Source organism: Erythrolamprus reginae, chromosome 2 (assembly GCF_031021105.1).
Source record: "Erythrolamprus reginae isolate rEryReg1 chromosome 2, rEryReg1.hap1, whole genome shotgun sequence".
In the NCBI taxonomy this organism is placed as follows: Eukaryota; Metazoa; Chordata; class Lepidosauria; order Squamata; family Dipsadidae; genus Erythrolamprus; species Erythrolamprus reginae.
Window position 1 is genome coordinate 336,436,783 of NC_091951.1, and position 24,631 is coordinate 336,461,413.

General features: G+C 41.4%; 1 protein-coding gene across 5 annotated transcripts in view; it reads right to left on the reverse strand.

Annotated features, from left to right (window-relative positions):
* NEDD4L (NEDD4 like E3 ubiquitin protein ligase) overlaps positions 1-24,631 on the reverse strand; it is a 441,323-nt gene that overhangs the window by 248,352 nt on the left and 168,340 nt on the right. For all 5 annotated transcript variants that reach the window (XM_070743513.1, XM_070743512.1, XM_070743511.1 and 2 more), the window contains exon 2: positions 23,280-23,353. Coding sequence is in view for 2 of the 5 variants with exons in the window: in XM_070743511.1 (XP_070599612.1) it covers positions 23,280-23,353 (74 nt within the window). In the remaining 3 variants the exon portion in view is untranslated. The remainder of the gene's footprint in view (positions 1-23,279; positions 23,354-24,631) is intronic.

The window sequence follows — 24,631 nt, forward strand, 5'->3', positions numbered from 1 at the left end:
GGACCCGTTCAATTTTATCAATATCTTTTTGTAGGTGAGGTCTCCAGAACTGAACACAGTATTCCAAATGTGGTCTCACCAGCACTCTATATAGCGAGATCATAATCTCCCTCTTCCTGCTTGTTATACCTCTAGCTATGCAGCCAAGCATCCTACTTGCTTTCCCTACCGCCTGACTGCACTGTTCACCCATTATGAGACTGTCAGAATCCTTCTCTTTTGAAATTTTTGCTAACACAGAACTGGCAATACAATACTCAGATTGAGAATTCCTTTTCCCCAAGTGCATTATTTTACATTTGGAAACATTAAACTGCAGTTTTCCAAAACAAATGGTGGTAAGTCAAAGGCCACGTATAATTGTCTACCGTCCTAGCCTAGGGCGGTGCTTCTCAAATAGGGTGGCGGGCCTCCCTGGAGGGGCGCGGAGCAATGCCGAGGGCCCTGTGACTCCGGGGAATATGCTTTTTTTTTTTGCCACAGTGAATGGGTTTTTTTGCACCGAACAATAGCACACAACACAGAGTAGGAGATATGAACTGCATATCACAAATCCTTAAGAGACACCAGGGAAAAATATTTAACAGGGATGAAAAGAAAGGAGGAGAGAGATGGAGATAATGAGACAAACGTAAGTCTCCCGAAAGCTAAGATGAGGAAATATGACGAAGCGTATGTAGCGCTTGGCTTCGCTGTGACTACAGTGGGAGACGAGGAAAGACCGCTATGTTTACTGTGTCTAAAAATGTTGGCAGCAGACAGCGTGAAGCTAAATAAATTAAGGCATCACTTAAATACATTACACCCCAATCACATTGAAAAGCAACTTGAGTTTTTTCAGTGAAAGCATGCCGAAAATCGCAAACAATTGTCCCGGCGGAGAGTTGGAGGGGCACGAAATATTTACTTCTTCCTGGGGGTTGGGGGGGGGGGCTAACAGAAAATAATTGAGAAACACTGGTCTAGGGCAACCTGTATTTAAAATAATGGCTATTCGTGTACATATGAATAAATGTTGTATTTGTTAAACAGGACACTGGTTTCGACTGATATAATAAAAATGATTGTCATCTTACATCAACAAGCCTTAAACTGAAATAAATTGGTTTGAAAACATATGCTATTTGGATAATATAGACTCACCGAGCTGAAAGAGGCGAATTACTCTACTAATTCCAACTGGCTGCTCGATACAGGAATTTAAATTAAGGTACCCACAACAGATGGTTTCCCAGCCTCTCCTTGAGTACTTCCAGTAAAGGGAAGCTATATTTTTTCTTGGTAACTAATTCTGCTGAAGAAGTTTTTGTTATCTGGAATTTTTTTCCCCTATTTAACCAGAATCTGTTTTCTTGTATCTCAAAGCTGTTATTCCCATTCCAATAAAATTACTGTTGAAAGTGTGGCCCTAATGATTCTTTAAAAAAACCAAAACCAAAAAACCCCTTGTATTTTTTGCAGAAATACAGATGTTACCATCCAGAAGCGAACAAGGCTCCTGATTTAAGATGCTGATTTAAGAAGGCCTTGCTGCTCTAAATAATTATAAATTATAAATTATAAGTTAGTTATAAGTTATAAGTTATAAGTTATAAGTTATAAATTACAAATTATAAATTATTGTTGTTGTTGTTGTTATTATTATTATTATTATTATTATTATTATTATTATTATTATTATTAATTACATTTATATGCCGCCCCTCTCTGAATACTCAATGCGGCTTACAACATATAAAAGCAGTATACATAGAGATATAATAATTAAGTTAAAGTTAAGAATTACAGTGGTCCCTCTATTTTCGCGGGTTCAAACTTCGCGAAACGACTATACCACGGTTTTTGAAAAGTATTAATTAAAAAATACTTTGCGTTTTTTTCCCCTATACCATGGTTTTTCCCGCCCGATGACGTCATATGTCATAGCCAAACTTTCATCCGCCTTTAATAAATATTTTTTAAATAAACTTTAATAAATAAACATGGTGAGTAATAATCTAAACGGTTGCTAAGGGAATGGGAAATTGTAATTTAGGGGTTTAAAGTGTTAAGGGAAGGCTTGTGATACTGTTCATAGCCAAAAATAGTGTATTTACTTCCGCATCTCTACTTCGCGGAAATTCAACTTTCACGGGCGGTCTCGGAACGCATCCCCCGCGAAAATTGAGGGAACACTGTACATTTAAAAAGAAACTAAAAGGCCTATTAACATGCACACATACTCATTCAAGCAAACCTACTATACATCCATTGACAGATGAATGAAATGAAATGACAAATACATACACCTATTTGAAAAATTACTGATTTCCTTTACATTTGAAGAAAGCTCTACATGGCTTATGGCCGGATTATCTATGGGACTGTCTCCTGCCGCATACCTCCCAAAGACCAATAAGATCAAACAGGGTTGGCCTTCTCCTGGTCCCGTCGACAAAGCAATGCAGGTTGGCGGGGCTGCAGGGAAGGGCCTTCTCTGTGGCTGCCCCGGCTTTATGGAACCAACTCCCCTCCCCCCCGATGTCTGTACTGCTCCCACCCTACTGGCTGCGAAAGGCTGCGAAGACCTGGCTTTGCCAGCAGGTCTGGGAGCCATGAATTTGACACCTGTCGTGGCCGAATTGTACTGAATGGTATGCATGCGTATTGGTTGAATTGTTGGAGTTGTGGGTTTTTAACTGGGGTTTATAGTTTTAGATATTTATTGTTGACTTCTTTTTATCGTATTTGTATCTTTTTTGATATTGTTGTAAGCCGCCCGGAGTCTTTCGGGATTGGGCGGCACAGAAGTCGAATAAAATAAATAAAATAAGAAATAAATAAATGTTCAATGAAAAATGTCTTAGAAACATAGAAACATAGAAGACTGACGGCAGAAAAAGACCACATGGTCCATCTAGTCTGCCCTTATACTATTTCCTGTATTTTATCTTACAATGGATATATGTTTATCCCAGGCATGTTTAAATTCAGTTACTGTGGATTTACCAACCACGTCTGCTGGATGTTTGTTCCAAGGATCTACTACTCTTTCAGTGAAATAATATTTTCTCATGTTGCCTTTGATCTTTCCCCCAACTAACTTCAGATTGTGTCCCCTTGTTCTTGTGTTCACTTTCCTATTAAAAACACTTCCCTCCTGGACCTTATTTAACCCTTTGACATATTTAAATGTCTTAGATCCTTAAAAGACATTTAGCCTAATTCTGTCTTTATTATGTACAACTGAAGACAGAGTACCTAATGCTTCCTCCTCCTATTTTCCTAACAACAATCCTACGGGGCGAGGTGGGAGGATAGAAAGCGATTGACTCAAAATCATCCAGCCAACTTTCATGCTTAAGGAAGGACTACAAGTCATCTATTTTCTAGTCTATCATCTTAACCACAGCACTGAGCTTCCTATCCTGTCATTAAGTAATAAACCATTTGATATAATCTATAAAAGAATATTATATCAATTATATGATATAGTCAATTAAAGGATTAAAACACTACACATTTGTACACAGTCAATACAATATTTTCAATGCCAGAAGCATGAGGTCCCTCAAAGTTGGCCTTCTCCGGGTCCCGTCGACTAAACAATGTTGTTTGGCGGGTCTCAGGGGAAAAACCTTCTCTGTGGCGGCCCCGACCCTCTGGAACCAGCTCCCCCCGGAGATTAGAACTGCCCCCACCCTCCCTGCCTTTCGTAAACTCCTTAAAACTCACCTTTGCCGTCAGGCATGGGGGAATTGAATCATCTCCCCCGGGCCTATACAATTAAAGTATGGTATGTCTGTGTGTATGTATGCTTTAATAACGGGGATCTTAATGTTTTATTTTTTAATCGTTAAAATTATTAGATTTGTTATGAACCGTTTTCTATTGTTGTTGTGAGCCGCCCCGAGTATACGGAGAGGGGCGGCATACAAATCAAATAGATAGATAGATAGATAGATAGATAGATAGATAGATAGATAGATAGATAGATAAATGTTCATTTATTTTTAGATGCTAATCTCATTCATTCAATTCAACTGAATTTCAACAACTCAATTATTCTCATTCATTCATTCAATATGGAGAAGAAGATTCCTGAATGCATTCCGATGCGGAGTGCTATGGTGAATGAAGCTGGTATTTGCTTTCTATATAGTTTTATTTAAAATAATGTTTTAATTTAAATTTTTAAAAAATGTCATGTTGCATTATAAAATTGAACTTATTTTATATTCCCATTGTAAGGACTAATTGATTGGAACCAACTGATTAAGCAGAACAAGCCTCGATTTCAACTGTTGCAACCAACTGGGATCACAAAATAACCAAATCAGATGTTTCCTACCAGCAGGAACTCAAAGAAAGACTTGGTTCATGACATCATTCCTGTCTCTATAGAACATCCCAAACCAATACATGCTCAGAATCCGAGTCCAATTTCATGGGCAAGGAAGAAATATTTTTTGCAATTATGGCTCCATTTCCTACCCACGGTGCCTACAAACATCTTTAGAAATTTTCAATCCCAGCGACCGGTTATGTCCCACAGAGTTTTTTTTAATTATTTATTTATTATTTAGATTTGTATGCCGCCCCTCTCCAAGAGTTGGCCTTCTCCAGGTTCTGTCGACTAAACAATGTCGTTTGGCGGGACCCAGGGGAAGAGCCTTCTCTGTGGCGGCCCCAACCCTCTGGAACCAGTCCCCCCCGGAGATTAGAACTGCCCCCACCCTCCTTGCCTTTCGTAAACTTCTTAAAACCCACCTTTGCCGTCAGGCATGGGGGAATTGAGACATCTCCCTCGGGCCTATACAGTTTATACATGGTATGTTTGTGTGTATGTTTGCTTTTAATAATGGGGGTTTTAGTGTTTTTTAAATTATTAGATTTGTTTTTACATTGTCTTTATTATTGCTGTGAGCTGCCCCGAGTCTATGGAGAGGGGCGGCATACAAATCTAATAAATAATAATAATAATAATAATAATAATAATAATAATAATTAAAAGTGAAAGAACTTATAAAACAAAATACAGTGTTCCCTCGCTTTTTGCGGGGGATGCATTCCGAGACCGCCCGTGAAAGTCGAATTTCCGCGAAGTAGAGATGCGGAAGTAAATACACCATTTTTGGCTATGAACAGTATCACAAGCCTTCCCTTAACACTTTAAACCCCTAAATTACCATTTCCCATTCCCTTAACAACCATTTACTCACCATTATTACTGGTACTCCCCATTGAATAAGACACTTAGTAATCCTGATATTTATAAACATAATTATTTATTAACAATAATTATTTTTTTTGTTATTTATTTGCAAAAATTGTTAGTTTGGCGATGACGTATGATGTCATCAGGCAGGAAAAAACGTGGTATAGAAAAAAACCCGTGAAGTATTTTTTAATTAATATTTTTTGAAAAACTGGTATAGGCCATTCGCGAAGTTCGAACCCGCGAAAATCAAGGGAACAATGTAATGCCATTTTGAGAATGTACACTCTTGAAACCAAGGAGACCATTACATGATGACAGTACATCTGAAATGGTGAATTTCTAGTATTCTTCATCATTTTTAAACAGCCATAATATTTCACCAAAAGGGTTTTGCAGGTTCTTTCTACAAAGTTGCACCTTTCATGTGTCTAAAACTTCGAACGGCCGCTAAACAAACTGTTGTAAATCAAGTACTATCTGTATTGCACCTCCTGGCTCAGGAAACAAAGCAATTGGCACCATCAGAGTCATTCGGCTTTCATCAGATATGCCAAGAGTCACTGGGCTGAGATGGGCGGCTATAGAAATGGAATAAAACAAATAAACAAACAAATCCGTTCACCGCTTCCAACTCTATTCTTGTAAGATTACGCACATTGCAAACCAGTTTTGACAGTAGAGCCCAAGCCCGACTCCCTGTGGACCTAAAGATGCATCATTTCAGCCTCTGCATTCAGGAGGATTTGTGCATAGCTACTAACGCTTTCGTCACCACTGTCATTCAATTATTACTTCTAACTTGTTGATACTGGAGGTGGGTGACAGTTTTTGTTTGGTTTTGTTTTCCAACGACGCTGCATAAATCTAGCCAACCTGGTTAGTTTGGTGCTGAGTGAACCAAGTGAACTCTGAACATCATCAGGATCTTTTGACGCAGCCTAAAAATGAACAGGATTATTTCCAAATATAGTTTTCAGAGAATTCCTTCAGCAAAATTTAATAAAAAGAAAGGAGTGGGGACACAAAAAAAAACCCTCTATCAATTGAACTTTTATTTTATTTATTTATTTGTTTATCAAAACATGTACAGTGATACCTTGTCTTACAAACTTAATTGGTTCCAGGATGAGGTTCTTAAGGTGAAAAGTTTGTAAGATGAAACAATGTTTCCCATAGGAATCAATGGAAAAGCGATTAATGCGTGTAAGCCCAAAATTCATCCCTTTTGCCAGCCGAAGCGCCCATTTTTGCACTGCTGAGATTCCCCTGAGGCTCCCCTCCATGGGAAATCCCACCTCCAGACTTCCGTGTTTTTGTGATGTTGCAGGGGAATCCCAGCAGCGCAAAAACAAGCGCTTTGCTGGCAACGGAAGTCTGGACATGGGGTTTCCAGCGAAGGGAGCATCAGTGAAGTTGCAGCATCACAAAAACACCTAAGTCCTTGAAACCCCACCTCAGGACCTCTATGTTTTTGCGATGCTGCGATTTTACTGAGGCTCCCCTCGCTGGGAAACCCCACCTCCGGATGTCCGTTGCCAGCGAAGTGCCCATTTTTTCACTTCTGGGATTCCCCTGCAGCATCACAAAAACACGGAAGTCCGGAGGTGGGGTTTCCCATGGAGGGGAGCCTCAGGGGAATCCCAGCAGTGCAAAAACGGGTGCTTCGCTGGCAACGGAAGTCCGGAGGTGGGGCATCCCAGTGGCGGCGGTGAGTTTGTAAGGTGAAAATAGTTTGTAAGAAGAGGCAAAAAAATCTTAAACCCCAGGTTTGTATCTCGAAAAGTTTGTATGATGAGGCGTTTGTAAGATGAGGTATCACTGTACAAGATATCAGGTACCTCTGCATATATATATCACATGTTCACATGTTTTTGCTATCCAACAGAAAAAACATATACACACGCACACACGCCACATGTTTTTGCTGAATTTGAAAATTAAGGGAGACTAGGGTAGATCTATATATATAATAAATGTACCTTACTGTATAATAACTATTTGCAAATCAAGAACTTACTAATTGCATAAATGTGTTTAGGAACAGTTCACTCAAATGCATGACTCAACTGAAATAGTTGACCAACAGCACCTTTTTCCCTTTTTTCCCTCTTTCTTTACTCTTCCTCCCTTTTTCTTCTTTCTCTTTTTTTCCTTTCCTTTCTTTTTTCTCCTTTCTTCCTTTTTCCTTTTTACTGTGTATAAATTTAGTCTTGGCTTAAGTGATAAGACAACTATATAACCAATATAGTATATTAAGTATACAGTGTTCCCTTGATTTTCGTGGGTTCGAACTTTGCGAATAGCCTATACCATGGTTTTTCAAAAAATATTAATTAAAAAATACTTCATGGGTTTTTTTCCTATACCATGGTTTTTCCTATCCGATGACGTCATACGCCATCGCCAAACTAATAATTTTTGCAAATAAATAACAAAAAAAATTATTGTTAATAAATAATTATGTTTATAAATATCAGGATCATTAAGTGCCTTATTCAATGGTGAGTACCAGTAATAATGGTGAGTAAATGGTTGTTAAGGGAATGGGAAATGGTAATTTAGGGGTTTAAAGTGTGAAGGGATGGTTTGTGATACTGTCCATAGCCAAAAATGGTGTATTTACTTCCGCATCTCTACTTCACGGAAATTCGACTTTCCCCCGCGAAAATCGAGGGAACACTGTAAATCAATATATTAAGTAATTGATATAAAATATATAAAGAAGAAAGAACGATAAACTTCTGAAATGTGAGCCTACAACTAATGTCAAACATGTTGGTTAATTTTGTTTAGTTTAATTGTTTAATAAAGTTTATTTTAAAAAAGACATTAGGTATTGATATAAACATAAACATAAGTAAAGTAGGTGCAGGTAAATAGGACAGTAAGACAGAGTAGGCACAATGGTGCACTTACGAACGGCTCTTACAGACCTCTTAGGAATGGGGTGAGGTTGAATGTAGACAGTCTAAGGTTAAAGTTTTCGGGATTTGGGGAAGAAAGCACTGAGTCAAGTAGTGCATTCCAAGCAACTACTCTCCAGTAATTACGTTAACCAAGATTTATTAATTATTTTGAATGATATTGTCCACCCATCTCACATCAATGACTCAGAGAGGCAGTGTACAATCAGTCTTGTATGCAGGTTGTGCAAACATTGCCCTGAAACCACCAACATGTAGAACTTAAAACTGATCTTGCTATAGATCAGGAGTATCCAACCTTGGCAAGTTTAAGACCTATGGGCTTCAATTCCCAGAATCCCCCAGTCAGGAATTCTGGGAGTTGAAGTCCACAAGCATTAAGGTTATATATTGGAATGGACGTAAGACCTGTCTGTGATGGCTTGGTTTGACGTTCATTTGCCACTTATTATTATTATTATTATTATTATTATTATTATTATTATTATTATTATTATGTCAGTACAACACAGCAAACGAGATCACTATGCTGGATTTCATATTTCATCACCAGTCGGGCGCTTCCCAAGCACCTAGGACTACGTGATGTAGTGGCGAATTATGTTTGCCGATCCCAGTAAAGCGGCCTTTTGCAATTGACAGATGGAGATTTTGTCAATTCCGATGGTTTTCAAATGTCCGCTGAGATCCTTTGGCACTGTGCCCAGCGTTCCAAGTACCACTGGGGCCACTTTAACTGGCTTATGCCAGAGTCGTTGCAGCTCGATTTTTAGATCTTCGTATTTCACTAATTTCTCTAGCTGCTTCTCCTCAATTCTGCTGTCCCCTGGGATTGCGATGTCGATGATCCATACTTTCTTTTTCTCCACGATCACAATGTCTGGTGTGTTATGCTTCAGAATTTGGTCAGTCTGAAGTCTGAAGTCCCACAGTAGTTTTGCTTGCTCATTTTCAACCACTTTTTCGGGCTTATGATCCCACCAGTTCTTTGCCACTGGTAAATGGTAGTTCCGGCACAAGTTGTTGTTGTTGTTGTTGTTGTTATTGTTGTTGTTGTTGTTGTTGTTGTTGTTGTTATTATTATTATTATTATTATTATTATTATTATTATTATTATTATTGAGATTTGTATTCCGCCCCTCTCCGAAGACTAGGAGCGGCTCATAACAAGCAATATACAAAGTACAAATCCAATATTAAAAACAGTATTAACCAATTGCTTTACTTATTAATTTGATTTGTAGCCTGCCCTGTTTTTTAGGCAGCAGATACAGTGGAATCTATAAACGGGCGGGCTGATAGTCGGATAGCCGAAAATGTCAGATAATCTGGAGGGTGTAACGAAAGCCTTGAAATCAGGCATGGATTTGTGCGAGTTTTGATTAGTCAGATGCTCCTTGGGGGGCAGGGGAGAAATACGCTTTATCTTCATTTAAGGACATAGGCTTTATCATTTTGTCTCCCCAAGATGGGGAGACAAACCGAAAGCTTTATGTGCCTCGTACGTTTTTGGTGAAAATCACCCGAGAATCCTACTCTCCCATTAATGCGGGCATGATTTTATTTATTTATTTATTTATTTATTAGATTTGTATGCCGCCCCTCTCCGAAAACTCGGAGCGGCTCACAACAGGACACAATACAAATCCAATGATTAAAACAAGTTTAAAACCCTTAATATAAAAAAAACAATCATACATCTCATACAGACCATACATAAAACGGAAACAGCCCAGGGGAATCAATTTTCCCATGCCTGATGAAAGAAGTGGGTCTTGAGGAGTTTGTGAAAGGCAAGGAGGGTGGGGAAGTCCTAATCTCCAGGGGGAGGTGATTCTAGAGGGTTGGGTCCACCACAGAGAAGGCTCTTCCCCCTGAGTCCCGCCAGACGACATTGTTTCATCGACGGGATCCGGAGAAGGCCAACTCTGTGGGACCTAACCAGTTGCTGGGATTCGTGCGGCAGAAGGCGGTCCCAGAGATTTTCTTTGCTCTGGAAAAGATTTAGGATTATATTGTCTTCTGAAAGTTGGTGGCTCCCCTCATCAGTATTTTAAAAATATGTGGGGGCCCATTTTTCCTGGCTTGGATGGATGGACGCCTTCCCCATCGCGGCTGCCATGTTTGGGGGCATGTCTGGGACGCGGAAATGCCTACAGCCACGCCCCCAAGCAGCCGTGACATTAAATAATCCGGAATGTTGGATGACCGAAGGCTGGATAATTGAGATTCTACTGTAAAACACATTGTCCTCCAGTTACACAGAACACGACCCTCAAAGATGGCTGAGGAAATCGCTCAAAGATGGCTGAGGAAATCGCTCAAAACCATCATCATCAAATCAAATTAAGATTAAGGAGGGGTTTTGGGCCCAAGTGGGTCCCTCATTAACTCAGGATTCTATTGGTTCTATTGGCAGAAGGTGCAGAAAAGAGCAACCAAAATGATTAGGGGACTAGAAACCAAGACTTATGAAGAGAGATTGCTGGAACTGGGCATGGATAACTTAGAGAAAAGGAGGGCCAGGGGGAACATAATAGGAGTCTACAGGTACTTGAGAGGTTGCCACAGAGAGGAGGGGTGTAATGCTGTTTTCCAGGGCACCAGAGGGCTGGATGAGGAACAACGGTTGAAAGCTGACCAAGGAGAGATTCAACCTAGAAATAAAGAAGAACTTCCTGATGGTCAGAGCGATCAACCAATAGAACGGCCTGCCAGCGGAGGTTGTAAACTCCCCAACTTTGGACATTTTCAAGAGGAGATTGGACTGTCATTTAGTTGGGGTGCTGTAGGATTTCCTGCTTAAGCAGGGGGTTGGACTTGATGAGCTGCAAGGTCCCTTTCAACTCTAATAAATAAATAAATACAGCGGTACCTCGTGATATGAACCCCTCGTGATACAAACCCCTCGTGATACGAACCCGGGGTGCGGAAATTTTTTGCCTCTTCTTACGAATTTGTTTCGGCTTACGAACCCACCCCAGATCGCAAAATGGCGCTCCGGCTGTCACCTTTTAAAACAGCCGGAGGGCTTCTCGGCGTTCTCTTTGTGATGTCAAAGCTCCGCCCATGGAATTCCCTATTGGGATTCCCCACCTCCTTTCCAGCCTCCAGATCTGCCGAAAACGCCGCCGGCGATTGCAAAAACAGCGCTCTGCCGAGCGCTGCCGCCCAACTGTCACCTTCTGAAACAGCCGAGAAGCCCCCCATGACAGCCGTGCGGCAGTGCCCAGCAGAGCGCCATTTTGCGATTTTTTTTTCTTTTTGCACGCATTAATCACTTTTACATTGTTTCTTATGGGAAACAATGTTTCATCTTACGAACATTTCACCTTACGAACCTACTTCCAGAACCAATTAAGTTCGTAAAACGAGATATTACTGTATTTTAGAGTCAACTGTACATGCATAAACAGCAGCAGCATAAGACAGATTATCAAAAGACTAACAGGGGTCAAAGGGAGTGCTTTACAGCATGGAAGTCTAATTAAAGAGTAGCCCAGCATATCTGAATGACCTTGCGTCTAGATAGGGCTTAACAAGGAACAGCTCAATTAAGGTTGTTTGCCCGATATAGCTGGATTTACCTTGCAACCCGATTAGGCTCAATGGGTACCAGGCAAGGTAGCTGGATTTGCCTAAAGTCTGTGAGCTCGTCACTGAAAGAAACATTTACCGCTTGTGCAATCATTGGCATTTGAAGTTTTGAACCTTCCAAATCAGTATCGGGTTCCTACCCGGTATGGGCCACAGTGCGCACTGGTAGCAAAACTACAAGTATCCGGCATATGCATACGCATGTCCCAGCGAGATTTTGTTTCTGTGCATGTACAGGAAGCAAAATCTCGCTGAGACATGTGCACATGCCAGATTTCAGCAAAATTTCACTAGGACGCGTGTGCATGCACACCAGACACCTGAAGCTGTGCGCGGGACCGCCTTCTGCCACATGAATCCCAGCATCTGGTTAGGTCCCACAGAGTTGGCCTTCTACAGGTCCCGTCAACTAGACAATGTCGCTTGGCGGAGCCCAGGAGAAGAGACTTCTCTGTGGAGGCCCCGGCCCTCTGGAATCAGCCCCCCCCCCCGGAGATTTGTACTGCCCCTACCCTCCTTGCCTTTTGGAAGAACCTGAAAAGTTATTTATGCTGTCAGGCATGGGGGCATCAGATCTCAGCCTCTGGCCATTGAATGTTTAGTATATTTACGCTTGTAATTGTATGAATGATTTTAATGTTTAGCTTTTTTATAGTGTTTTAAATTAACTGTTTATATTAATGTTTATATTAAAGTATTAACTGTTTATATTAAACAAACCTTTATATAGATTACCGCACGGAAAGCATCAAACCCATAATCCTCCCAACATCTTCCGGTCTGACTTCCAACCTACCACCTCACAACATCAAACTGACACCTGCCAGATCACCATCCCACAAGAAGAAATGGACAACCCTACCACCTCAAACAAAGAATAGGAAAGTGTGCCCTTTACTTCCTCTAACCACCCCAAAACCAATCCCCAACACAAGACCAATCTCAAATGTAAACTATTAAATGCTAGAAGTTTAGTCAACAAGATGTCTGAATTCCTCCTTCTACTTGATACCTCCAACTTTGATATAATTTTTATATGCGAAACATGACTAAATGCTTCCTACCCAGATTCCATTATCGCATCAAAAAACTACCATGTTTTCCGCTCAGACCGTGAATCCCGCAGAGGAGGCGGAGTAGCTATATTCTACAAAAAATCGCTAAACCTAAAAATCCTCAAAGTTGCACAGGATTTATCGGTACCTGAAACTATTGTCTGTGATTTATCCCTAAATACCACAGTTCGCTTCTTACTCTGCTACAGAGCCCCGGACTACGACATCGAACATGCTAACTAATTATCCACATTACTAACATGGGCAACCAACTGCCCATACCCCATTATCTTCCTCGGAGACCTCAACCTACCACACATTAACTGGTCCTTAAATGAATGCAGCACGGAACCCATCCATTCTACTATATATAATACCGTCACCTATCTGGGACTCGACCAACTAGTAACTAACAATACCAGACATGATAACTGTCTGGATCTCATCTTCTACAACAGCAAAAGTGCAATATACGGCTTACAAATAACAGAACCATTTTCCAACAGTGACCACAGCATGATAAACTTCAGTCTCAACCTAAGCCACACTATGATCCACCCAAATAATACCACACCAAAATTCAATTTCAAAAAAGCGAACTACAAACTCATTGAAGCCCACCTCTCAACATTAAACTGGAAAACTCTATTCTCTGAATGCTACACTGCTGATGACCTCTACAACACATTCCTAATCGAAATGAAAATTATCATCAGACTTCATGTACCTCTAACATGTACCATAAACAAAAATAATAACCTCCCCATCTCAATAAGAAAATTACAAACAATACATCGGATCTAGCTGTATTATTGTATACTGTTCGGTCATTGATATGTTGTGAGCTATCCCGAGTCCAAGGAGAGGGGCGGTATACAAGTCTACTTAATTAATTAATTACGACGGGAACAGCAAACCTCCCCCCCCCCACTCCAATCCTTGTTTTTCATGCTTTGAGAAGTATGGTTTCACTTCCCAGACTGTTGGCTGGGGAGTTCTGAGAGTTGAAGACCACACTTGTTGACATCAAGGAATGTTTATTTATTTTATTTTATTTATTTATTTTGTCCAATAGACAATGAGGGTTTTAGTGGGTATATATCTATAAACACATAGTAAAATACATGATGCAGGTTATAGAGGAGATACTCATAGTAAAATATATCTAAAATAATAGAAAAGAAGATATAGTAATAAAACATATCAATGAAAGAATAGAAGAAGAGATATAGGAATAGAAGAAAGGTATAGGAGATATAGGAGAGCAATAGGACAGGGGACGGAAGGCACTCTAGTGCACTTGTACTCGCCCCTTACTGACCTCTTAGGAATCTGGATAGGTCAACCGTAGATAATCTAAGGGTAAAGTGTTGGGGGTTTGGGGATGACACTATGGAGTCCGGTAATGAGTTCCACGCTTCGACAATTCGGTTACTGAAGTCATATTTTTTACAGTCAAGTTTGGAGCGGTTAATATTAAGTTTAAATCTGTTGTGTGCTCTTGTGTTGTTGTGGTTGAAGCTGAAGTAGTCGCCGACAGGCAGGACGTTGCAGCATATGATCTTGTTGGCAATACTTAGATCTTGTTTAAGGCGTCTTAGTTCTAGGCTTTCTAGGCCCAGGATTGAAAGTCTAGGCTCATAGGGTATTCTATTTCGAGTGGAGGAGTGAAGGGCTCTTCTGGTGAAGTATCTTTGGACATTTTCAAGGGTGTTAATGTCTGAGATGCAATATGGGTTGCAAACAGATGAGCTGTATTCGAGGATGGGTCTGGCAAAAGTTTTGTAAGCCCTGGTAAGTAGTGTGAGATTGCCAGAGCAGAAGCTACGTAGGATTAGGTTTACAACTCTTGAAGCCTTCTTGGCTATATTGTTGCAGTGGGCTTTGGCACTTAAATCTTTTGTTATTAGTATACCAAGGTCTTTAACCGAGTGGGGATTATCTGTGATAATTTGATTATTCAGTTCGTATTTGGAGTTCAGATTCTTCTTCCCAATGTGTAGGACAGAGCATTTGCTAGTTGAGATTTGGAGTTGCCAAATAATTTGGAGTTGCCAAATATTGCTCCAGGGCACAAGGACTAGTCCCTGCCAGTTTCCTGACCTTTCCCATCTTATTTTACCCTGTGACTAGATTGATTCAATTGACAAAAGTCAAACCAATTTACGGAGTCCTATGATGTACTATTTCACTCAGTTGAAAGTTAGGGATACGAGGGTTTCTTCAGTAGAAACAGCTCATATTTCCTCCATGCTGGGGGAAATTCCCCAATGACATCTCGAGACCTCTTAGAACCAGATAACATGCCAGACATTCCAAACAATAACACATAATTTTTTCCCCCAAAGTTCAAACTGCTTTGCATACAAGGTGCCCTAACAACTCCCAAAGTTTGTTCACTATTATTATCCCAGAGTAAACAGGAGGAAGAATTGCTTAAGGTGGGTTACGTAAGGCTATTTGCCAACCACATTTTCAACCTGCAAACATAAATATAAATATAAGTAAATAAATAAACTAACAAACACACACACACACTGTATTTTTCAGAGTATAAGACACACCTTTTTCCTCCCTAAAAGAAACTGAAAATTTGGTTGTGTCTTACACTCCAAATGTAACTTTTTTGAAGCTATTTTCCCCACCCCCAATAAGGTGCTTACAATCTTCCCAGCTTCCTACTCCCTTCAAATAAGGTTTTTTCCCCAGCTCTAAGTCGTGTTTTCATTCCTACTCCCTCTAAAAAGTTTTTTTTTCAGCCGTATTGAGGTGCTAATGATCTTATTGTTGTGAGCTGCCCCGAGTCTTCGGAGAGGGGCGGCATACAAATCTAATAAATAATAATAATAATAATAATAATAATAATAATAATAATAATAATAATAATAATTATTATTATTATTATTCCCTACTTGCAGCATTTTTTAAAGTTCCTACTCCTTCCGAAGTAGTTTTTTCCCAGTCCTAAGTCTTTGCAGGCTTGTTTTCATTCCTACCCCCTTGGAAGATTTTTTTCAGCCCTAACCAGGGGATAAAATAATGTGCTGAAACTGATCAGATTAAGGATGCTAGCCATATGAATATCTGGTAGATAATTTTTTCCCCTTTTTTTCCTCCCCCAAAACTAAGGTGCATCTTATACTCCAGTGTGTCTTATACAGTCATACCTCGTCTTACGAACCTAATTGGTTCCAGGGGGAGGTTCGTAAGACGAAAGGTTCGTAAGACGAAAGGTTCGTAAGACGAAACATTGTTTCCCATAGGAAACAATGTAAAGTCAATTAATCCGTGCAACCAAAAAAAACCCCCGCCAAAAAACGGCATTCAGCGACTGCTGGGAAGCCGCGCGGCTATTTTTAAAGGTGACAGCCGGGCTGGGGGGCTTCCCAGAAATCTCCCGAACCCCGAACCCGGAAGTTCGGCAAAAGTTCGGGGTTCGGGAGGTTGCTGGGAAGCCCCCCAGCCCGGCTGTCACCTTTTAAAACAGCTGCGCGGCTTCCCAGCAGCTTCCCGAAGCCGAACGCCAAACCCGAACTTCCGCGTTCGGCGTTCGGCGACTGCTGGGAAGCCGCGCGGCTGTTTTAAAAGGTGACAGCCGGGCTGGGGGGCTTCCCAGCAACCTCCCGAACCGAACCTGGGGTTCAGAAAAATTTTGCCTCTTCTTACGAAATTTTTTTGAGTTACGAACCGGCGTTCGGGAGGCTGCTGGGAAGCCCCGCCGCCCGGCTGTCACCTTTTAAAACAGCCGCGCGGCTTCCCAGCAGTCTCCGAACGCCGGTTCGTAACTCGAAAAAAGTTCGTAAGAAGAGGCAAAAATTTTCTGAACCCCGGGTTCGTATCACGAGTTGTTCGTAAGACGAGGGGTTCGTATCTTGAGGTACCACTGTACAGTACTCCAAAAAATATAGTGTGTGTGTGTGTATACACAAATATACATACATACATATATGTTTTTTCTGTTGAATCTATAATAGTCTCCCTTCATTTTCAATTCAGCAAAATTTAATAATAATAATAATAATAATAATAATAATAATAATAATAATAATAATTTATTAGATTTGTATGGCGCCCCTCTCCGAAGACTCAGGGCGGCTCACAACAGCAATAAAAACAGTATAACAATGGGACAAATCTAATAATATAATATATAAAACCCCCAACAATTAAAAACCATACAGCACATATACACCAAACGTGAAATATAATAAGCCTGGGGGAGATGTCTTAATTCCCCCATGCCTGGCGATATAGGTGGGTCTTGAGTAACTTGTGAAAGACAAGGAGGGTGGGGGCCGTTCTAATCTCCGGGGGGAGTTGATTCCAGAGGGCCAGGGCCACCACAGAGAAGGCTCTTCCCCTGGGGCCTGCCAAATGACATTGTTTGGTCGATGGGACCCAGAGAAGGCCAACTCTGTGGGACCTTATCGGCCGCTGGGATTTGTGCGGTAGAAGGCGGTTCCGGAGGTATTCTGGTCCAATGCCATGTAGGGCTTTAAAGGTCATCACCAACACTTTGAATTGTGACCGGAAACTGATCGGCAGCCAGTGCAGACCACGGAGTGTTGTGGAAACGTGGGCGAATCTAGGAAGCCCCACAATAGCTCTCGCGGCCACATTCTGCACGATCTGCAGTTTCCGAACACTTTTCAAAGGTAGTCCTATGTAGGGAGCGTTGCAGTAATTGAAAATGTTACACACACACAGAAACACATATATATCCATATTATCTCAACAACAACAAAAGTGCTTCAGGTGGCTCCAGTCTCAAAAGGCCGTCAATGGAGTAGCTAAGAGCATCAGTAACAAAATCCAACACAGGCAGTTCTCGAGTTATGACTGTTCGTTCAGGGATCATTTGAAATTTTGGAAATGCTGCACAAGGGCATTTATAACCTGTCCCTGAAGTTATGGCCATTGCAGTGCCCTTGCGGTCACGTGACCACAATCTGGGCAGTGGGCAAGTCATTTACATTTACGATTGGTTGCCAAACACCCCGCGATCATGTGATGGTAATTTGCTTTTTTTAATTTAATATTTTATTGATTTTATAATAATAATAAAACATTCACACAACACATAACAATGAGTTCAGGGTTCAAAGTGCCTGCCACCCAACAACATTCATACCCCTCCACCAAAAGGGGGGCATATTTTCTATATATAATTTTAACCCAAGAGCAATATATCTATTTATTATTATTATTATTATTATTATTATTATTATTATTATTAACTTAATTAATTTACTTTAATTAATTAATTAATTAATTAAGTCTGTGGAGAGGGGTGGCATACAAATCTAATTAATAATAATAATAATAATAATAATAATAATAATAATAATAATTAATTTTTATGCCACCCCTCTCCAAGGATTCGTGGTGGCTCACAACAAATAAAATATACAATACATAATGTAATCCAATAAACTACGGTAATTAAAAATCTAGAACCCCCCCCCCAAAAAACATAAAAACCCCAATCATTCCATTCACTCCACATTCTCTCAACATATTATAATGTAATTCTAATTTGTTCTTTATACCTTGGTCTCGAATTCTACTAACCCCATGTCCTCTTACATTGTCCCATCGTCCTATCAGTTCCCGCAGATTAGTTTCATTGGCCGAATTCATCCTCTTATCCATGATCTCAAACTGAATATGATCCACCATGTACCGATACCAATTTTATATTGTCCATTTCGTCCCATCCTTCCAGCCTAGGACTATTACCGCCTGAGCGCTTTCTATCGCTGCTTCTTTCATTTCTATAAATTCTCCCATCTCATTTCTTTTGACTAATACTGCCATTTCATCATATATTTAACATTTATTTATTCATTCATTCATTAATTTGATTTTTATGCCGCCCTTCTCGTTAGACTCAGGGCGGCTTACAGCATGTTAGCAATAGCACTTTTTAACAGAGCCAGCACATTGCCCCCACAATCCGGGTCCTCATTTTACCCACCTCGGAAGGATGGAAGGCTGAGTCAACCTTGAGCCGGTGATTTGAACTGCTGACCTACAGATCTATAGTCAGCTTCAGTGGCCTGTAGTACAGCACTCTACCTGCTGCACCACCCAAACATCTTATTGGTGTCCTCTTGCACTTCTTTCCAAAGGTTCTGCACTACCGGACATTCCCAAATCATATGCATAAACACCCCCGTATCTCTGTGTGATGGTAATTTGCAACATTTCCTGGCAGCTTCCCCAGAAAGTCATTGGGCAAGCCAGCAGGGAAGATTCCAAGTCGCTGGGGCAAACCTCCACGCCCCGGGCTTTCTGACTGTATGCACCCTCGTCCTGTTTCCCTATAGAAGCTCATGCTGTATCAACCACTCTTTCCCCTGACTTACACGCAGCCTGCCCTATCCCCCTAAGACTGTACACTGAGAGCATATGCACCAAAGACAAAGACAAATTCCTTGTGTGTCCAATCACACTTAACAAATAAAGAATTCTATTCTATTAACCTGTTAAGCTTATATACTGCCCCATAGCACTCTCCGAGTGTAAATTTCGAGTATCGGCAAATACCACCTCTAGCTGGCCACAGAGTGGGGTGGGAATTGAAATTTTGCAATACAGTGGTACCTCATCTTACGAACGCCTCTTCTAACAAACTTTTCAAGATACGAACCCAGTGTTTAAGATTTTTTTGCCTTTTCTTCCGAACTATTTTCACCTTATGAACCCAAGCAGCTGCTGCTGGGATGAAGGGGTTTCTTCCCTCCCCCCTTTTTTGAAGAAAGAAAAGGGAGGGGCTGCTTGGAGTAGGAAACATTTTGCAGAGAACAACGTGCTTGCAAAGGAACTGAAAGGGTGTCTTTTTAAGAAAGAAAAGGGAGGAGGGAGGGGCAGCTTGGGGGAGGAAAATTTTTGCAGAGAACAACATGCTTGCAAAGGAACTGAAAGGGTGTCTTTTTAAGAAAGAAAAGGGAGGAGGGAGGGGCAGCTTGGGGGAGGAAAAAATTTGCAGCGAACAACATGCTTGCAAAGGAACTGAAAGGGTGTCTTTTTAAGAAAGAAAAGGGAGGAGGGAGGGGCAGCTTGGGGGAGGAAAATTTTTTGCAGAGAACAAGGTGCTTGCAAAGGCACTGAAACGGTGTCTCTTGAAGAAAGAAAAGGGAGGGGCGCCCCCCTTGCCTTTCTTCCTTCCCACTCACCCTTTAGCCTAGCCTTGCTTCTTCCACCCGCCCCCTTTAGCTGCTCCTCCCTGCCCTCTGTTCGCCTCCCTTCTAAAGTTTGGGATTTTCCTGAAGGATTTGCACGCATTATTTGCTTTTACATTGATTCCTATGGGAAACATTGTTTCATCTTACGAACTTTTCACCTTACGAACCTCCTCCTGGAACCAATTAAGTTCGTATGATGAGGTACCACTGTATTCTATTCCCAGGAGTGGGGAGGGAATGGGCATTTTGCAGAATCCTTCCCCTAGAATTGGGAGGGAATAGAGATTTTGCAGAATCCTTCCCCTGGAGTGGAGAGGGAGTGGAAATTTTGAAATATCCTTCCCCCAGGAGTGGGGTGGAATGGGGATTTTGCAGTATCCTTTTCCTGCCATGCCCATCAAACAATGTCCACAGAACTGATAGGAAATGTTTTTGAATTTAACCTGGTTTACAAGGTAAGCATTATTTGTATATGCCCCCAACAATCTGAATCCTCTTTTTACCAAGCTCAGAATGATGGAAAGCTGAGTTTCTAACAGGCCCTGGGTGCATAAATATTGTAATAGTTATTCTTTGTTGATCTTGTGGCAAGGAAGACCTGGATATTCTCTTAAATAGTTACCCAAACTGCATATAGATACAATGAGCCCCAAAGGAGTTGTCCCTACTTCAACTGTACTTCATCCATACTGGACGCTATTCTGGCATCTTGTTTGCATCACCTTTCTTTCTTCAAGACATACAGTGGTACCTCATCATATGAACTTAATTGGTTCCAGGAGGAGGTTCGTAAGGTGAAAAGTTCGTAAGATGAAACAATGTTTCCCATAGGAATCAATGTAAAAGCAAATAATGCGTGCAAATCCTTCAGGAAAATCCCAAACTTTAGAAGGGAGGCGAACAGAGGGCAGGGAGGAGCAGCTAAAGGGGGCGGGTGGAAGAAGCAAGGCTAGGCTAAAGGGTGAGTGGGAAGGAAGAAAGGCAAGGGGGGGCGCCCCTCTCTTTTCTTTCTTAAAAAGACACCCTTTCAATTCCTTTGCAAGCACCTTGTTCTCGGCAAAATTTTCCTACTCCAACCAGCCCCTCCCTCCTCCCTTTTCTTTCTTAAAAAGACACCCTTTCAATTCCTTTACAAGCACCTTGTTCTCGGCAAAATTTTCCTACTCCAAGCAGCCCCTCCCTCCTCCCTTTTCTTTCTTCAAAAGACACCGTTTCAGTGCCTTTGCAAGCACCTTGTTCTCGGTAAAATTTTCCTACTCCAAGCAGCCCCTCCCTCCTCCCTTTTCTTTCTTAAAAAGACACCCTTTCAATTCCTTTGCAAGCACCTTGTTCTCTGCAAAATTTTCCTACTCCAAGTAGCCCCTCCCTTTTCTTTCTTCAAAAAAGGGGAAAAAAAGAAACCCCTTCATCCCAGCAGCAGCTGCTTGGGTTCGTAAGGTGAAAATAGTTCGGAAGAAGAGGCAAAAAAAACCCTTAAACACCGGGTTCGTATCTTGAAAAGTTTGTTAGAAGAGGCGTTCGTAAGTTGAGGTACCACTGTACATAGCCCACGGGAAATTTCCTTCCCAAACTTCCAGAAATTGATGAAAGCCATTTCATTCCTCTTAAGGACTTCAAGGTTTTAGCCTCCATCTCTTAATGGTTCTATAGGAGCTCATGCTGCAGCAAGCACTCTTTCCCTTGACTTACACACAGCCTTCCCTATCCCCCTGCGCTCCTCAACTGGGACTTCCTCTACTTCCTACTTTATGAATCATGCCTTACGATACAACAATAAATGAGAATGCCTGAACTGTCATTTCTAATTATTGTTATGCGAATTACTGTAACAGTAGCTGGTTATGTAACAGTAGCGCACAGCTGCATGGAAGGTCTGATCAGCTGTCCCAGTAGGAAACATGAGAACGCGTGCACCTGCATAAGATTCGGTTTCTGCACATGCACAGGAAGCGAAATATCCTGCATTGACGCTCGCGCATTATTATTATTTATTAGATTTGTATGCCGCCCCTTTCCGTTGCCGCCCCTCTCTCGCGGCTCATAGCAATGATAAAAACAATATACAATGACAAATCTAATAGTTAGAACCTTAAATAACAATAATACATTTAAAAAGTCTAAAAAACAAGAAACCCCAATATATAAAAAACATACATACAGTCATATCATACACAAAGAAAACTACATAGGCAGGGGGAGATGTTTCAGTTCCACCACGCTTGACGACAGAGGTGGGTTTTAAGGAGTTTACGAAAGGCAAGGAGGGTGGGGGCAGTTCTAATCTCTGGAGGGAGCTGACTCCAGAGGGTCGGAGCCGCCACAGAGAAGGCTCTTCCCCTGGGTCCCACCAAACAACATTTTTTAACATGCGAGGGTTTGCCAATTTCCAGCATTTTTTCCTTCCGCGTATGCACCAAAGCAAAGAAATCATCAAAAATAACTGAAATCTCACACATGCCAGCATCCTCGCATTAGATTTCACTTCCTGCACATGCGCAGAAGCCAAATCTCACACCGGCGCATGCGCACGTGCCCGCTGGCCGCACCCATGCCCATGCCAGTCACCAGGAGCGCACCGGTAGTCCTGACAATGGGGAGCCCTTCACCGCCATGTAATATCAGGGTTTACAGATACATCGCTTAGCAACAGCAACCCCAGTTCTAATTGCGTTTGTAACTTCAGGACTACTTGTACAATATCATAAGTTCACGTAAGACATTACCATAACAACATCACAAGTTTAACAATCCACTTTTATGAAACGTAATTAAACAGCCTCTAAAGTAGGGGTATCTCAAGGCCTGGGGCGCTGAATCTGGCCCATGGGATGCTTAGATCTGGCCCAAAGAGCTGCTCTGGAAATAGTGAAGGATCGGCCCACGGTGTCTCTGCCAGTGAAAATAGAGCTCGTGAGGGTCACGGGTTTTGGCTGGCAGAGAGTTACAGGAGGGTGTTGCATGTGAAAATAATGTTCGGGAGCCAGTTTTCACTGGTAGAGCACTCAGGTCACCAGAAGTGCCCCCAATATGAGTGATGCTAAGATGGCCACGCCCACCCTGGCCACACCCACCTCAGCCCCTTGAGGTTAAACACAACCATGATGCGGCCCTCAATGAAATCGAACATTAACATGCCATAAAGTGGGATATGAACCCCAAAGAAACTGCACCAGAGAGCAAGAATGATATAAATCACGGCATTCTTAATTAATTTCTAGCTTGCATTCTTTGGGGGATCAAGACTCACAATTGCTTACGCAAAATAAAAACCACTGTCCGCTATTGCACAACAACATCAACAACGCAGCATACACACCTGGCTCCGAAGATGTCCTTTTTGGCAAGATCGATTCCAGCTACGACTTTAACTCGAAGGACCCGAGATTCTTCCTGTTGTGGAGGGGAGAAGGGGGGGAAAAAAAGAACAAATTAAATTTTCATTCATCAGGTTTATATATCTCATGATGCTAACAGTACAGTAATACCTCGTCTTACGAACTTAATTGGTTCCCGGAGGAGGTTTGTAAGGTGAAAAGTTCATAAGACAAAACAATGTTTCCCATAGGAAACAATGTAAAGTGAATTAATGCGTGTAAGAAAAAAAAACACCGCAAAAGTGGCACTCCGCTGGGCGCCGCCGCCCAGCTGTCGCCTTTTGAAACAGCTGGGGGTCTTCTCAGTGTCCTCCCGAACCCGAACCCCAAACCCGAACTTTTGCCGAACTTCCGGGTTCGGCGTTCGGGCGGCGAGTTCGTAAGATGGAAAAAGTTCGGAAGAATAGGCAAAAAAATTCGGAACCCCGGGTTCGTATCTCGGAAAGTTCATATGACAAGGGGTTCGTATCACGAGGTACCACTGTATTTAAATTGTATCAGGAAACTGTTTCAAATATAATGTCCCTCGGATATTGTGGTTTACCATTCCTAAACACAGCCTATGTAACCAAAATACCGGAATGAAAAATATTGATAAAAGATGGGATTAGCAAAAATGGGATTACACAAAATGGGATTAGCTGCTTAAGAGTTTATCTAACACTTCTGAAGCGAGGAACCTTTTCTGCTTGCAGTGGATAGGTCAAATATGATAGTCAGAGCAGTTCATTCATGGAATCTATTACAGGGTGTCCAGGGGGAAAGCATTTTGAAATTCCCTGATATTTCACTGTAACTTGCGATCTAGTTAAGGCGCGGATGTCATACCAAATGGCTAAGCCGTGGAGAAATATCGGTAGCTGAGGAAGCAAGTTGTTGCCACAGTTATGCTCATTTTTGCTTGACTCTGCCAGGCAGTGCAATCCGTCTTTTTAAAACATGATTTTCCCCTGACTTTTAAACATTTTAATAGTTTGGTTTCCTCCCTGATTTATTCCATATTTTTCATGAATTCCCTAATAATTCCAGAACTGCCAATTTCCCTGATAATTCCCTGTTTCCAGGTTTGCTGGACACCCTGCTACAGTTTCCGACAGTATACAAGCAATTGGGAATACAATGTTCAACATATGGATTGCAGGTGGTGAAACTAGATATACTTCAAAAGAACCCTTCCGGTCGCGATTTGTCCAACCTTATGTTTATTCCATCCATCTTCTCTGTTACATGCATGTTAACAGAATTTTGCCCAGTGTAAACATGTTTTGAGAGAGGTTCTCTTTAAGGCAACTGT